Here is a 14,514-nt window from a genome sequence, read left to right as displayed (position 1 = left end):
CCACTAACTTCATATAATTTCAAAATCTCCACAAAACCAGAACAAAATAATATTTTCTAGGGTTCAAAACCCTATTATATCTGGTTAGTGGTTCCTGCGTTGTTGCATGCATGGTTCCGATCCAGAGAAGAGAGATAATTGACAGAATTACGACGATACAACACTTCATGAGTTAGTTGAAAACAATATTATTTGGGATTTTATCATTTATCAATGAAAATCTAATAGTTGTGGGCAATGCAAAATTGCAAATGCCTAACGGGACCCAAATGTCTGACATGTTATTTATGAAGCCTAGGAAGCAAGTATTTTGCTCCTTCTCTTTAACCGCATCCATGCCTCATGAAATTCAAAACTTGAGCTCGTTCGTCATATTTAGAGCCTTCAGGATGAAGATATAAGTGAAGGCATCTTCTTGGAGCTTCTCAAATCTACATCACACACACATGAAAAGCATAAATCAAAATAATCTTTATATATTTACACTCCTAGACAAGAATTTGGTGAGGGAATAAATCCCAGCTTCTTGTAATAATTTTACTAAAAACTAAATCCCAGCTTCCCAAACTACAACCAGAACAATGCGGGCATTGAAGCTAAATCAAATAAAATCCCAAACCACAAAGAATAAATAAATGTAAAACAAAATAAGTGGAAAAAATAAATAAAAAAACTAAAAAACAGCAGTAAGGTTAGAGCTTACCTCCCAGACTTTGAAAAATGGCCAGCACCAAGTTCGCATTTAAAAAGCAGTATGTTATCATCAGTCTTCATATCCCTCATCTTTGCCACGAACTTCGAAGGTTCAGAATACATAACCCGTGGGTCTACAGCATGTACAAGCACAAAATAAAGTCACATGGAATAACAGAGTATAGTTTTCCAGCCAAATCATAAGCAATCGCAAACCCACAAGTATTATTTAGCTTTACATATACGAACATGAACAGATCCCTTTCAAGAATTGGATATGCTTACCATTTAATCCAGCAGTGACAAGAATGTGTGGATAATTCTGTGCCTTCACCTGCGTAAAATGGGTAGGATGAAAATCATGAACAAAGAATTATAAATAATTTCTAGAAGTCTCTTCATGCAGGATACAAAAATAAAATATTGATAGCTAATGAAGGCTACTGTCGATCTGAGTCTAACACAGCCATAAGGTTCTCACATCATCAACGGGGGAATATGACTTCATGTAGAAGTAAAATTCTTCCTTCCTAGGGTCACCCCATTCCTGCAGTAAAACATAAGAGAATGATCAGCTTTACCAAAATGAGAAACAAGAGAGTAAATTATATCATACGATATTCTGGTAATATACTTTCAGCAGAAAAGATAGTGCGTGGACATGCTTAAATAATGAAAATCAAGAATTTGGATAGCACTTACAAAGTAAAGACCCATATAATTAATAATGTCTTAATACACTGATGGAGTGGGGGTTATATGATATCTCTCATTAATATTAATTTGAGATCCCAATATAACAACTAAATAAGCTTCATATATTAAGTGAGATCTTTTATGAGAAATATGTTTAAGCAGTTTTTAAGGACCCAGAAAAATAATATAATACGGTTCATTATCAAGGTTATGCATAAGTCATATTCGGAACACTATTTCTGAGACAAACAAAATGAAGAAAAGATTTACACCCGAGTTGCCTGTCCCATCCCTTGCCACTCCGTTTTTCTGCTACTAAAGCTATGCTTAATAGGCATTTAAAAGAGGCTAACACACACGCAAACTAAAGGGCACACAAGATGATTGAAACAGGAGTTTTAAATACAAAATATTATTGGGATATTAAAAGTGGGAAGAACAAGCTTTTAGAACCGAACAGACCTGTATTCAATCATTTCCAAATGCTGACATGGAATGGCAGGAAAATACAAGAGAGAAAATTACCTCCCATTCTGAAGTGGTGAGAGGAATAGTTGGATCAAGCATAGTTGTCAAAACATCCACAAAAGGTACTCCAGCAACAGCTGCCTTGAATAAATCTGGTCTCATATTAAGAACTGCACCAATTAGCAAACCCCCAGCACTTCTTCCCTCAATGCACAGTCTTTCCTTAGAACAGAATTTGTTCTCAATCAAATATTCAGCACAAGCAATAAAATCAGTGAAAGTGTTCTTTTTCTTCAGAAATTTCCCATTCTCATACCACGGCCTCCCCATTTCTCCACCTCCACGTATATGAGCTATAACATATATAAATCCCCGATCTAACAAAGAAAGCCTTGAAGAACTGAAGCTGGGATCCAAGCAATACTGTTAACGATGAGAGAGAGAATAAATAGAATAAGAAAAAGGGAAGGCTTGAAAACCATATTCGTATTATGTAACTTAGACTCCAAACGACCAAAACTGTAAAATTTGTAACCAAAGGAACAGATCAACTAACAATTTTTTTCCCCCTTGATAAAAGAATAATTAGAAATTACACAAAAATAGGAAGATAAGAGATCCTCTTTACATGAACGAATAAAAAGTAAAAGTGTAAAACAGTCAATGAACTTCCCAATCTCGCAACATATCAAAGTGAACATCAAAAGAACATATTTAGGTTTCACGTAGTAACCCCACCATTGACTATGATATGTGCTTCAGATCTTCGTGACATGAAGATTGGAAGTATTATTTTATAGTTATTAGTTTATATTTTTAAGTGTTAGAATGTTCAGTTTAATTTCATGCTTTTTTATTTTATTTATGTAGTTAGTAGATAGGACTTTATGTTAGTGGGTTTAGGATTTCTTATCTTTAACCTAATATGAGGTGTATAAATGTCTCCTAAACTACTATAGCCGTCAGACAAAAATGAGAGGAGTGAAAATACACTTTGGTTTTGTGATAAAACCATGGTGTCAACAAGTGAAGTTGAGTGAGTCTCTCTTGTTCCATCAGAAATTGGATCAAAGTAGAGTGGTTCCTTTCGCATTCAATTTCAATATATCATTTTTGTTTTCTATTTATCTTGAGTCTTTATCAGACTGTCTGGCATCATCTGCTTCGAAGAAAGCACACAAACAGTAGTGCTTTTAATGCATTAGGCAATATAACATCAAAACATAGAATTCAAAATTGACATTGTTATATGCAATAAAGTGGCAAGTTCTATTCTTCTTTTACCTCATAAGAGCCATAACCATAAAGTAGTAATGGATCAGATCCATCAAGTTTCACAAGGTCTTTTCGATAAACAATTGATATGGGAATCAAAGTTCCATCTGAAGCAGGTGCCCACCTTCTTTCAGTGACATAATGGGTAGAATCAAAACCACCCAAAACCTGAGTAAAATAAATAAACAACGAATAAATAATGGGAGGAAATCAACGCAGGCACAAAGAATAAATAAGCAATGCATAAGAAATAAAGAAAGCATGGTTTACCTTTATAATATGGGAATTATAATATTACCTTAACTAATCTCATCAGTACCTGATACCTTTCAATTTTGAACAGGGTTTTAATGCATGTTAAATTATACCTAGTGTATATCACATTCATTTACCATATAATCCACTCTATTTCTGAAGTTGGAACTTGGAACTAGTTCACACTCTCATAAGAGTAAATACTACATCAAACCCTCTAAAATTATTGGGAAGTCATCCCTCAGTGCAGCTATGTCAGAGAGTTCCGTTCTGTACTTCTGTTCTTCACAATTCAAAGTTCATTCAGAAATTCAAACTTTACCATTCTCTATGATGCTTTCAGCAGCTAGAGGATCTTACAAGGCACTCAAAGAATCACTGATGGAATTATGGATGCTAGTCAAAAGAACAAAACCAAAGTTTTAAACCAAAAAAATAGGATAGATGCATGGGTCATGCATAACATAGCAAAATGCCAAATCTTTTTACAAGATACCAAAAAGAAGCACTTCAGCAATCAAGACATGAAGTATTTCGTTTCTGTAACAGATGATGCCTTAAGACTGAAGTCAGAGACATAACGCAATTGCAAAATCATACAGGCTGAGTACATGATAACTTACGGGATCAATCTTCTTTAAAACTGAAATGCCTGCTTTCATATCATAATCATATACGGACCTAGGAGTCTTCAAGGAGCTATATGAAAACCGCAAGATACTTGATGAGAACTCTGAATATGAAGATTCCACGGAGTATACTGGATCAACAAAGCTAACTGCTTGACCATCTTGAAGGCTTGTTAGTGGTTCACCAGTAGGTGGAAGGCGATAAACTATTATTTTTGGTAGACCATCTTCTCTCTCATATGAAACAAGATTATCACTAAAAAGTTGTATCTCCTGAATTTTTACACTAAAGAAATTCATCATAAGTTTTGGTGAAAGGGAAAGACACAATTTAAGATGATGCAGAAAAGGTGTTACCTTTCCCTGTGGGGAAGAAGAACCGTAGTTGAGGAGGTGTTATCAACAGGACAAGCTACCACCTCAGAATTGAAAAATTGACCACTTCTCCTTTTAATAAAGAAATGATCACCACGATGGCTGACAGTTGTGTCAATACCATCAACACGTGGTGTGAGAACTTTAAGACCCTCTTCAGGTTTGGAAACATCCAGATAAAAATTGAATTTTGTGTTTTTGCTTTCCGATGCAACAAACAAGTATTTCTTGCTTTCAGAAGCATAAAGGTCAAGTGAAAACATATCATCCTTTTCTACGTAAAGACAAGTATCCTTTGATTGATCTTCCCCCAACACATGAAGCCATGCCTGCATCACTAAGACATTAGAATCACAAGCAAATACAATGTACCATTTGCCAAACAATCAATAGCCCAAAACTTATAGACATCTGGTAAGTGGAATGCCATATCGCCTCACCTTATCAGGTCTGAGAATCTCATCCATCGTGATGTAAACCAGAGCATTATCACCAGCCCATTGAAGGTATGGTGTTAGACCAACAAGAGGCTCTCCAATAGGAGCTTGTGTCTCAGCATCAATGACGTAGACAGTATATATTTCGTTTCCTTTGGTGTCTTCAGCATACGCTACCAACTTGCTATTTGGGCTAACCTGAAAAGGAAATAAAGTTTGACACAAAAAAGCAAGAGAGTTCAGAAGTAATGAAACAGACAGAAATAAGCAACAAAAATGCCATAATAAGATATGATCTAACCTTAAAAGCACCAATACTGTAGTAACCGTGTTGTTGTGCCTTGATGTTCTCATCCAAAATAACATGCTCCTGAGGAGCTTCAGGTCCAGTGGGCATGGTATCATACACTGATGGCACCTTTTGGTTTTCAGGTATAAGGCGCCTACAATGTTGAACATACTCCTTCCCTTCCAAAGTTTTATCGTAATAGTAGTAAGGTCCTTTGCGTAAAGGTGCAGAGACATCATCCTCCTTAATCCTCCCTCTTATCTCAGCAAAAAGCTGTTCTTCGAGTTTCTTGGTTCCTAGACGATGAAAAATGTGTACAGTTTTCTCAGATAATTGTTAAGAAATTTCCTTCAAAGGTGTCTTCTTGCATGCACCTAGTGACATAGACATAGCAACAGGATTCCCAAGTCTGCACCCTTGCAGTCATAGTGACTTAACCCCGTTTTGCTGCTATGCTTAACGATGATATGTTTCCTTATATTGAATAAGAAGTGGACAGAGGACTACCTAACACACTGAAACTAGCTTCCCTGCCTCAATCCCCCTCTTGACTGGACGCTACATACAAATGCACAGATGATGCTACAATTTTGGAAAATGTGTACTTAACTGCTACAAATTTCAACCCAACTACATTGCTACTAATTGATACAGAACTACAGGGTTGGAACTTCCGTTGTACATCACATGTCATACTTGATAATTGTTCTGAACTGAAAATTTGAGTCTGTTTATCTAAGTCTTTGTGGCCTAAGACCCACACCCTAAAAATTCGTGAAATACAGCTATAGTTAATAAACAAATGAAGCTATTACCCACCATTATCATCTAAGTTAAGGGGAAATGAAACTCCATTTTAATCGTCGAGTTTAAATTTAAAATTAATAATAATCACCAAAAAAAAAAAAAAAAACGCATGCTGCTATCAAATAGAGTAGCTCGTGCAATGAAGTAACCAAAATTACAGCAAAAAATCGCGCCAATCTTTTTATCCTTATAGTGAAGTGTAACTATGCAGCGAACTGCGTTTCTTTAAGAAAGATAAACAAATTTCGTCACAATGAAGTAGAATGCGAATAAAGAGGATAAGAAAGTGTGAATTCACACCGGACATGATGGAATCGGTGTATCCATTCTCTTCTTTGAGGTATGAGAGCACTTCGGGATTGGTGCGGGAATCGTCGCGGAGCCAGTAGTAGTTGTCGATCCTGACGTCGCCGAACATCTCCATCTTGTGCTCCACCTTCTTGGCCACCGGAGGAGGCGGAGACTGAGACTGCGACAGCTGCTGAGAGTTCATGGAGTAACCGGAAGAGAGTCGACGGCGCTGGTGGTGGTGGTGAGAGAGTGACGCCGCCGCGGAGGAAGTAAGAGGCGTCTGAAAGGGAAGAGAGGAGGAGAGGACGACGGTTACAGAGAGCGGGATGCACAGAAAGCGAGCAATGCCTAAGCGCAGCAGATTTTCAACAACCATTTCTCGCTATTTTTTAATACTTGGATCTTCCACTAACTTTTTTTCTTTTTTTTTTTTATGTTATATTATATTTTATTATAGAGAAGGATAGGGTGGAATGGAAGCAAAGCATATAAATAAATAAATAAATGGTCTCAGGTTTATCACCATTGCTAAGTTCCCTGCTAAGGATTATGAATTAATCATAAACCTGCCGGTAGGCAATGCACCAAATTATAAATAATTTAATTTATCCTTTAGTTTCTTTTAATAGAAAATATTGGAGAAAACCATTGGTGAAGATGCGTGCTGCAGGTCTGCATTTCCCATTTATATTTTGTTTTTTTCCTAAGACGATGAATGAATGCATTGTCATAACTCATAAGGCATCATCCTTTTTTTTTTATATGCAAGATTATTAACCCTCTTAACTCAATTCATGATTATTATTTTTAATGCACCATTACTTATTATTAGAAAATTTTTATTTATCAAATTCAACTTCTTTCCATCTAAGTAATTTTTTTTATGTGATTAGAGTGGTTAAAAAATTTTTACTAATAATAAATTCAGCAAACAAGACATGATGTAAAAAAACATAAAAATAAAAGAGGCAGAATAGAAAACACATGAAAGAATTGAAAGCTGGGAGCTTAAAGAAAGCAAAACCACTTTAATTATTATTATTGTCTTCATCTTCTCTAAGACTATGTAGAGCATAACCTATCAACACAAAACTTAAATGGTTGTTTGGCTTTAAATAACAAAAAAAAAAAAAGAAATAATAGTAATAAAAAATAGTAATAATCGGGATGATCAAGTGAAAGCAATCAAGTAATGTAAAGGTTTATTTAAAAGAAACAAACGAAATTAATCTAAAATGAAATGAAAGAGAAAACAATGTAAAATAAATAGGTTGCTAATTTGTTTGCATGGGAGTGGATTTTGTATGGGTGAAGTGTGGCAACATCTAAGTTGGTGTGAGAACACTAAATTTAGTGTGATACAATTAATGTGAAATTAGATCAAGTACCGAATGAAATGCAAACATTCTGTTGGTGTAGGACACCAAACTTAATTCATGAAACACATACACAACCTTAAACAAAGCAAAAAAGAATGATGAAAAGAAAATATCAACCGTTGAGTTGTCTTCCAACAAGCACTTCTTTAATGTCACTAAATTGACGGTTGTTTCTTATTAAGGCGGGAATTGATCATAATACTTCAACTCCTTCCCTTTCAATGTAAATCTCCTCCCTGTGTCTTTATGCATTAGCTCAATATGCTCAAGAGAGATGATTTTGTTCACTGTATATGACAATAATGGATGGTGAGATAGCACCACTTTCTCTCCTAGTAAGAAGTCTTGTAAGAATTTTCTTATTCCTCTATCATCTAGACATTTTCTTCTTGGGAGCCTCCTCTTTATTTAATTATGTATACCCAACACTAAAATTAAGTTTGATATCAGGGGTTCTTTGTTGATTACAAAGGGAGGCTTTGACTGCAAAATTCTTATTCCTACACCTTCTTTTTCTCTTTTTTTTTTTTTTTTTTCGAGTATGGAAGTGGAGTTTCTGGAGGTGTTTTCTTAGGTTCTTTCTTTAAGTTTGGATCTCTGACTTAAACCTTATTACACTCCTCTTAATCACTTGAATGATACATGGTCTTGAAAACATGAAAAATTAAATGTTCATCATTCACTCTTAACATTAATTCACCTTGTTCAATGTCAATAAAATTTTTTTCAATGGCTAAAAGAGTCTCTCAAAAATAATGGAGATATTCTTATCGTCTTTATGTCAAGAATAATAAAATCTATTAAAAAAAATTTATTTTAATCTAAATATTTTCAACTATTCTATGTGCATGTTTTAAGAATTTATCTGTCATTTATAGAATTATTTTTGTGGATTTTAATTCTTAAATTTATAATTTTTTTTATCATAAATAAAGACATTAAATTGATACTTATCCTCAAATTACATAATACTCTCTTAAAATTGGTGTATGAATTCCTTGATGTGCTACATTCTAGCGAATATATACACGTGCAGAAGAAGGTAAAGATAATATAATGTATTTAATCATACAAATTAATAGGTTATTCATCCTCTTGTACTGTTATATTTTTAATACAAAAACGTCATACTCGTTTTCATGTTACATAGATGTCATGTACATCAGTTAGCTCTGGTTGGAAAATAAGAAAAAACGAAAAAGTTAATTATATAACGTCGATTGACACAAAATATATTAATTCAATGCCTCTAGATACAATGTTTCTATCTATATCTTTTCTTTCAAAACGTACTTAGGCCGGTTAACTCGACAAAGTCGATGGTCAACGTGGTTCTTTGCTTACATTGCTATTCATACCTTGACCCAACACTAAGGCTCAGATCCAAATAAACCTAAGAGTAAAGGACATTTTCGTCCCTGACCTTTTTTTACGGACATTTTCGTCCTCAAGCAATGGAAAATCCTGACCAGTTGAAAAACGTGGACATTTATGTCCCTCCGTTGATTTCAGTCATTTGCACTGGACGGAAAAGGCTAAGGTGGCACAAGTGGCGCTGAGGTGGCACGTAACGGAGGCCAGGTGGCATGGGGCAAAAAGTTAGAGGACATATAAGTCCCTGGAGACGAAAACGACGCAGTTTCGTCTCCTCCCCCAATCTTTGAAATTCGTCTTCCCTAATCCCTCGTTTGCACAGTGACAGCGCAGTGGGTGTTGTGGGGAGTTGTGGCAGAAAGGAAATTCTTCCTTCCATGGAATTTGAAGGGGTATCATCCAGCTGGAGAAGAGGTGGAGGTCAGGTGGGCTCGAGCTCGCGTCCTAAGGAGAAGGACAGCAAACATGGCGTCTCACCAAAGTGCTTCTGTAGAGAAAACGCAGTCCTTTTCATGTCGAAGACACGAAGCAATCCGGACAGATTGTTTCTGGGCTGTCCCTTTTACAAGGTATGGAAACGAAATGTGATGCACGTTTGGTTGAAAATGTGTTAGTGTTACTAATTTTTAGGGTTTGAATTATGTGGGTTGATTTGCTGCAGGCAAAACAACCGTATTGCAAATTTTTTGTGTGACTTGATGAGCACGTTGCTGGACTTGGATTGACAGCAACAAAGTATATGGGAGAGAAGAAATTTGTAGATATAGAAGATTATCACAGGCAGCAGGACATGAAAATGAGGATCAGTTGCTTGGAGAAGAGGATATTAGCTCTAGAGATGAAAAGAAAGCCAATAAGATGGTGTATCTGTGTCATTGTCATTGTGTTGATTTTTGTTGTTCTAAGTTGTAAGAGTTGATAAAGGAATGAAAAAGTGTGTTGTATTGTTGCAGCAATTATAGGTGAATTCAGTGTCATTTATATGAATGATTGTATTGCCATGTACGTGTTGTGTAAGATGCGGAGGAAATTAAAGTTTGTTCCTTAATACATAACATACCATTGCATTAGTGATAAAAAAAAAGTGGTTTAGTTAACATCCGTGTTCATCTGACCCACAAAGGGTGTTCAAAAAGTATGGGACAAAAAGCTAAATTGTTTGTACTACTTGTCAACAACCATTACATAGACAAAAAGTTATCACAAAAGCACTTAATGACAGTAGTCTTCATTCTTTCGAGTCCTTTGTTTTTGGAGAAGTTGGCAAATTTTGGGGTGGAGCTTCTTGATTCGGAGCTGCAGATGGGATGGTAGATGGGGTTGCTGTTGTGTATTAGTGTTGATTGTGGATGCAGCGATTGGAGTCGGCGGCCTGAAGATCTTCTGCTTTGGTCTGAACCTGGACTGTTGTGGGCGAGATGTGTCATTGGCTTTCCCTGGAGGTTTAAATGGACGGCCTATAGTTGGGGCTGGTGGCCTGGTTTGAGTAGCTGTTGGCCCTGGAGGTGAAATGATAAGTGTGGATCTTTTCACCCTTGTTGGAGCTGGTGGCATAGTTGGATTGCTTGGGGCAGGTGATTCCACAACAGTGGGGTTTGGGGAGCTGCCTGGTTGGCTGCTGGATGCATCCTGAAAATATACATGTAAAATGTGAACATAATAGTATTATGAAGACAGATTAGTCCCTAAGCATAGTAGTACTAATACAGAATAGTCCCTAGCCATATCAGTAATCAGACATGGTAGTCCTTAATTATTTCCATACTAAGATAGATTAATTCCTAACCATAATAGTACTAATACGAAATAGCCCCTATAATACAACATTCCACTATAGGGTTCTTACCTCTGAACCTGGAGCAGATTGTGACAGTGGAAGCACAATCAGTGACTGGGAGGAAGTAGCTGCTTTCTTCCTAGGGCGCCTTGTCTTCGGCTTCCAGTTTGGGTGGGAAGGGGCTCCCTTACATGTTTTGTAGTTGTGGCCCTTCTCACCACACTTGCTGCAGGATACAACGAATGACCTTTTCAGTTTTCCTTCTTGCATGAGTGGCTCAGCCGGATCCTTTTGCCTATTATGAACCTTTGGCCGTCCAATTGGCCTTTTGATAATAGGTGGGTCTGGTTTCGAGAACTCCGTTCCAACCCAAAATTCTGGACTTGGAACAGGCTTAATACAGTGTGCATATGTCCTCCTGACGGACTCCATGCATAGCCAATGGTGAACATAGTCATGAGGTGTGTCATGTCTCTTCCTAATGGCAGCAAATGCATGTAAGTAGGGCATGGCTAAGGTAATGCAGCGAAGGTGAGTAATATAACTAAAATAACAGTAAAGGAAAATCAAATCAAAATATCAAAGAAACTGAACCAAGTATTGTACAGGAGTTACCAGTCAGTTGCCATCGATTGCAAGAGCAACTGTGCCTAATGAGGTCCACATCCACCTTAGTTCCTTTCTGAGAAACCTCAAACCTCTTTCGTTCATTGTCACCAACCCATTCAGCCGTCCACTTGGTGCTTAGGTTTAACAGCTTCTCCATCCTCTTTTCCTGAACTGGTGCTAGCCTCCCTGAGTGATTCTCCAAGACCCGTTTATGATTCACCATCCGCCTCATGAGATAGCATCTGATCTCTTCACACATGGTGAGGATAGGCTTGCAGCGGTAGTTAACTATTTTTGCAGTAAAAACCTCACACATATTATTTGTGAGGTTATCCACTTTTGGCCCATGGGAGAAGTAAGCCTTCACCCATGTCTCAGGTTCAAATTTGCTGAGGTACTCCCAGGTACCCTTGTTAACTGTCTTCAACTTCTCCATGCATTCCTTGAATTCAGCAACAGTCGTGCACCTGGCATACTCCCACACAACTTGTCGAATGTACAGATCCTTGTAGCGATTGATGAAGTTTTTTCACATATGCATAACGCAATTGCGGAGCTTAGCGTGTGGCATGACCTCCTTCAACGTAGGCAGCAAACTCTGGCCACAACATAATCAATCACACAGCAATGAAATTAACCAAGTAGGTAGCAATGAATATCATCAACAAATTAGAAATGATCTAAACCAAATGCAGAGCAATGAAAATAACCATAAACTGGTTTTACCTTCTGTTGGTCTGATATGAAGTTCCAACCATGGTTAGCATCGTCTCCTATGTCCCCTTGCAGATTGGTCAGGAACCACTTCCAGGCTTCCTTAGTCTCAGCCCTGACCACTCCATAGGCAACAACATAAAATTTGTTGTTTGCATCCTGAGCAACTGCTGCTAGAAGCCAACCACCATAATATGTTTTCAGAAAGCACCCATCCAAATGTAACAGGGGATGACATCCATCTTTGAAACCTTGTTTGCAGGCATCTAGGCAAATGTATAGTTTATCAAAAATAGGGGGACCATCTGGAATTGGCATGAGCTCAAGCCTGGCTGATGAGTCTGGATTGCTCCTCAGTATTTTCTCACAATAATCCCTGGATCTCTTGTATTGTTCCTTTTCATTTCCTTGGATCTTCTCCCTAGCCTCCTTCACTGCTCTATAAACCATTTTAGGATGGGGACAGAGGGAAAATTCCTCTTTAAGAAAATCAGTAGCCTCCTTTGTATTCATGTGTGGTTGGGTGGACATCCGCTTTTCAATCTTCTTACTTAGCCAGTGTTGATCAGCAGCGTTGCTGCCCAAATCCCTCGCACAAGTGTGTTCTTGATGGTAGGTCTTCACTTGATAACACTGCAGACTTTTGTTGTATGACAAGCGAACCAAGTAAGGACACTCCTTATCCCCACACCCCACTCTCACTCTCTCTTTGTCATTTTTTATCCATTTCACTTCCCGACCCTCAGCAATGAAAGAATCTTTAACTACTTCCTTGAACCTGTCTACAGTGGCAAACCTAGTTCCTAGCTCAAACCTGCCCTCACCATGAGTATACTCATCATTAAACTCTGGAAACTCTTCACCTCTGCCTTCATCATCAGATGATATGGGAGTATGTAAGTCTTCAGACTCATATTCAAACATTATCTCCTCCACCTCCGTTGGGAGCTCACTGACATAAAATCTACCCCGACTGCATAATCTGGCTGGACATCAGGTCCTTGATCCCCTGCTTCACCACGTGCATCAGTCCCATTCTCACTTCCTTCCCCTCTTTCATTAACCCTTGTGCGAAATTGTCTTTTCTTCTTCCCTTGCTTCTTTGGTGTAACTACCTTCTTCCTTGGAGTAATTACCTTCTTCTTCGAAGTGACTACCTTCTTGATCGGCGTAACAACCTTCTTCTTACCTTTGACACCTCTTTTCCTCTTCCCAGTAGTGACCCCACCATTGTTGTCACTCTCACTGCTATCACTCTCAATTCCAGCCGGTGGAGGTTTGTACAAGACGTCCCCCGTGCTCTCGTACCCGTCATCAGATAAAGAGGAAGAATTCAATTCCTCTGCAGTTTCATCCACCTCCCCTGCAGTATCTCTGTCCTGGGCAGCATCCTCAACAACCTCCGGCTCGTCGATAGGATGGTCAAAGTATATATGGAACTCACCTCGCCCTGGGTGCTTCATTAGGTTCTCTCGCATTGCGTTGATCCTTGCATCCCCAGTCAATATGTTCATCCCAGATTCAAATTCAGTGCTTGATGGATCATACCAGTATACTGCCTTGTATGAATGGTAGCCCAAACCCTTAAATAGTGTCACTAGGTCTCCGAAATTAACAAAGTCTAGGTCCATCTCAGGGAACCTCTCCTCCTTTCCATTCTGATAAACCATTTTTTCACCAACTCCTCTTACAAAGTTTCCTCCATGATGAAAGACCGGAACCACAAATACGTCAACCATCTGAAATTAACCAGTGCAGAACTAGGATTAAAAAAGGAAACAACACAACATATGAAAGAAACTACATTTTCCGAACACAATCCCTCCCCCTAATCCTACATAGGACGCAATACACCCCTTTTTCACTTTCTTTCTTACACTGTAAACATGAAAACACATTGCATTCCTAGCTAAGCATCACAATCTTACCTTGTGCCGAAGACAGCAGCCACGACCTCAGACGAAGCTTCTCCTCAGCCTCTGCCACCATCTATCACCCCTGGCCTTTTGCTCTTCTACGTGTTGTATTTTTTGGAGGGAGAAACAGAGACGAAGGAGTTTGATCGTCTTTGGGTTAGGGTTTTCTGTAATTCTCTCACTCAACTATGGGTCTTCTGGGTATTGTATATAGGGATTCAACTGTGTTTCAGGGGGAGGAGACGAAACGGCGTCGTTTTCGTCTCCAGGGACTTATATGTCCTCTAACTTTTTGCCCCATGCCACCTGGCCTCCGTTACGTGCCACCTCAGCGCCACCTGTGCCACCTCAGCCTTTTCCATCCAGTGCAAACGGCTGAAATCAACGGAGGGATATAAATATCCACATTTTTCAACGGTCAGGGGCTTTAATATATTTTTCATTGCTTGAGGACGAAAATTTCCATAAAAAAAGGTCAGGGACGAAAATGTCCTTTACTCTAAACCTAAAAGGCCCAATCCAAAGATTGG

General features: G+C 38.2%; 1 protein-coding gene across 1 annotated transcript; it reads right to left on the bottom strand.

Moving 5' to 3' along the window:
• Window positions 1–138: 138 nt before the first annotated feature.
• On the bottom strand, window positions 139–7,147 carry LOC112779998 (uncharacterized). The gene is made up of 11 exons (XM_025824346.3): window positions 6,225–7,147; window positions 5,130–5,413; window positions 4,832–5,026; window positions 4,374–4,720; window positions 4,011–4,302; window positions 3,142–3,300; window positions 1,915–2,280; window positions 1,175–1,240; window positions 979–1,027; window positions 704–827; window positions 139–431 (listed from the first exon to the last, which is right to left on the bottom strand). The coding sequence occupies exons 1-11, from the start codon at window positions 6,589–6,591 to the stop codon at window positions 350–352; spliced, it is 2,331 nt and encodes a 776-aa protein (XP_025680131.1). The 5' UTR covers window positions 6,592–7,147; the 3' UTR covers window positions 139–349.
• Window positions 7,148–14,514: the final 7,367 nt, after the last annotated feature.

This window comes from Arachis hypogaea, chromosome 19, assembly GCF_003086295.3.
Source record: "Arachis hypogaea cultivar Tifrunner chromosome 19, arahy.Tifrunner.gnm2.J5K5, whole genome shotgun sequence".
Lineage (NCBI taxonomy): Eukaryota > Viridiplantae > Streptophyta > Magnoliopsida > Fabales > Fabaceae > Arachis > Arachis hypogaea.
The sequence above is the reverse complement of the archived record's forward strand: the minus strand, read 5'-3'. Positions and strand labels throughout refer to the sequence as shown.

What these genes read in the sequence shown, in the direction of transcription:
- LOC112779998 (XM_025824346.3), bottom strand. Translation starts at nt 6,591, where the DNA reads ATGGTTGTTGAAAATCTGCTGCGCTTAGGCATTGCTCGCTTTCTGTGC. An exon ending in CACCGATTCCATCATGTCCG is followed by an intron (nt 5,414 to 6,224) that starts GTGTGAATTCAC and finishes TTCATCGTCTAG; the next exon opens with GAACCAAGAAACTCGAAGAA. An exon ending in AGATTCTCAGACCTGATAAG is followed by an intron (nt 4,721 to 4,831) that starts GTGAGGCGATAT and finishes TTAGTGATGCAG; the next exon opens with GCATGGCTTCATGTGTTGGG.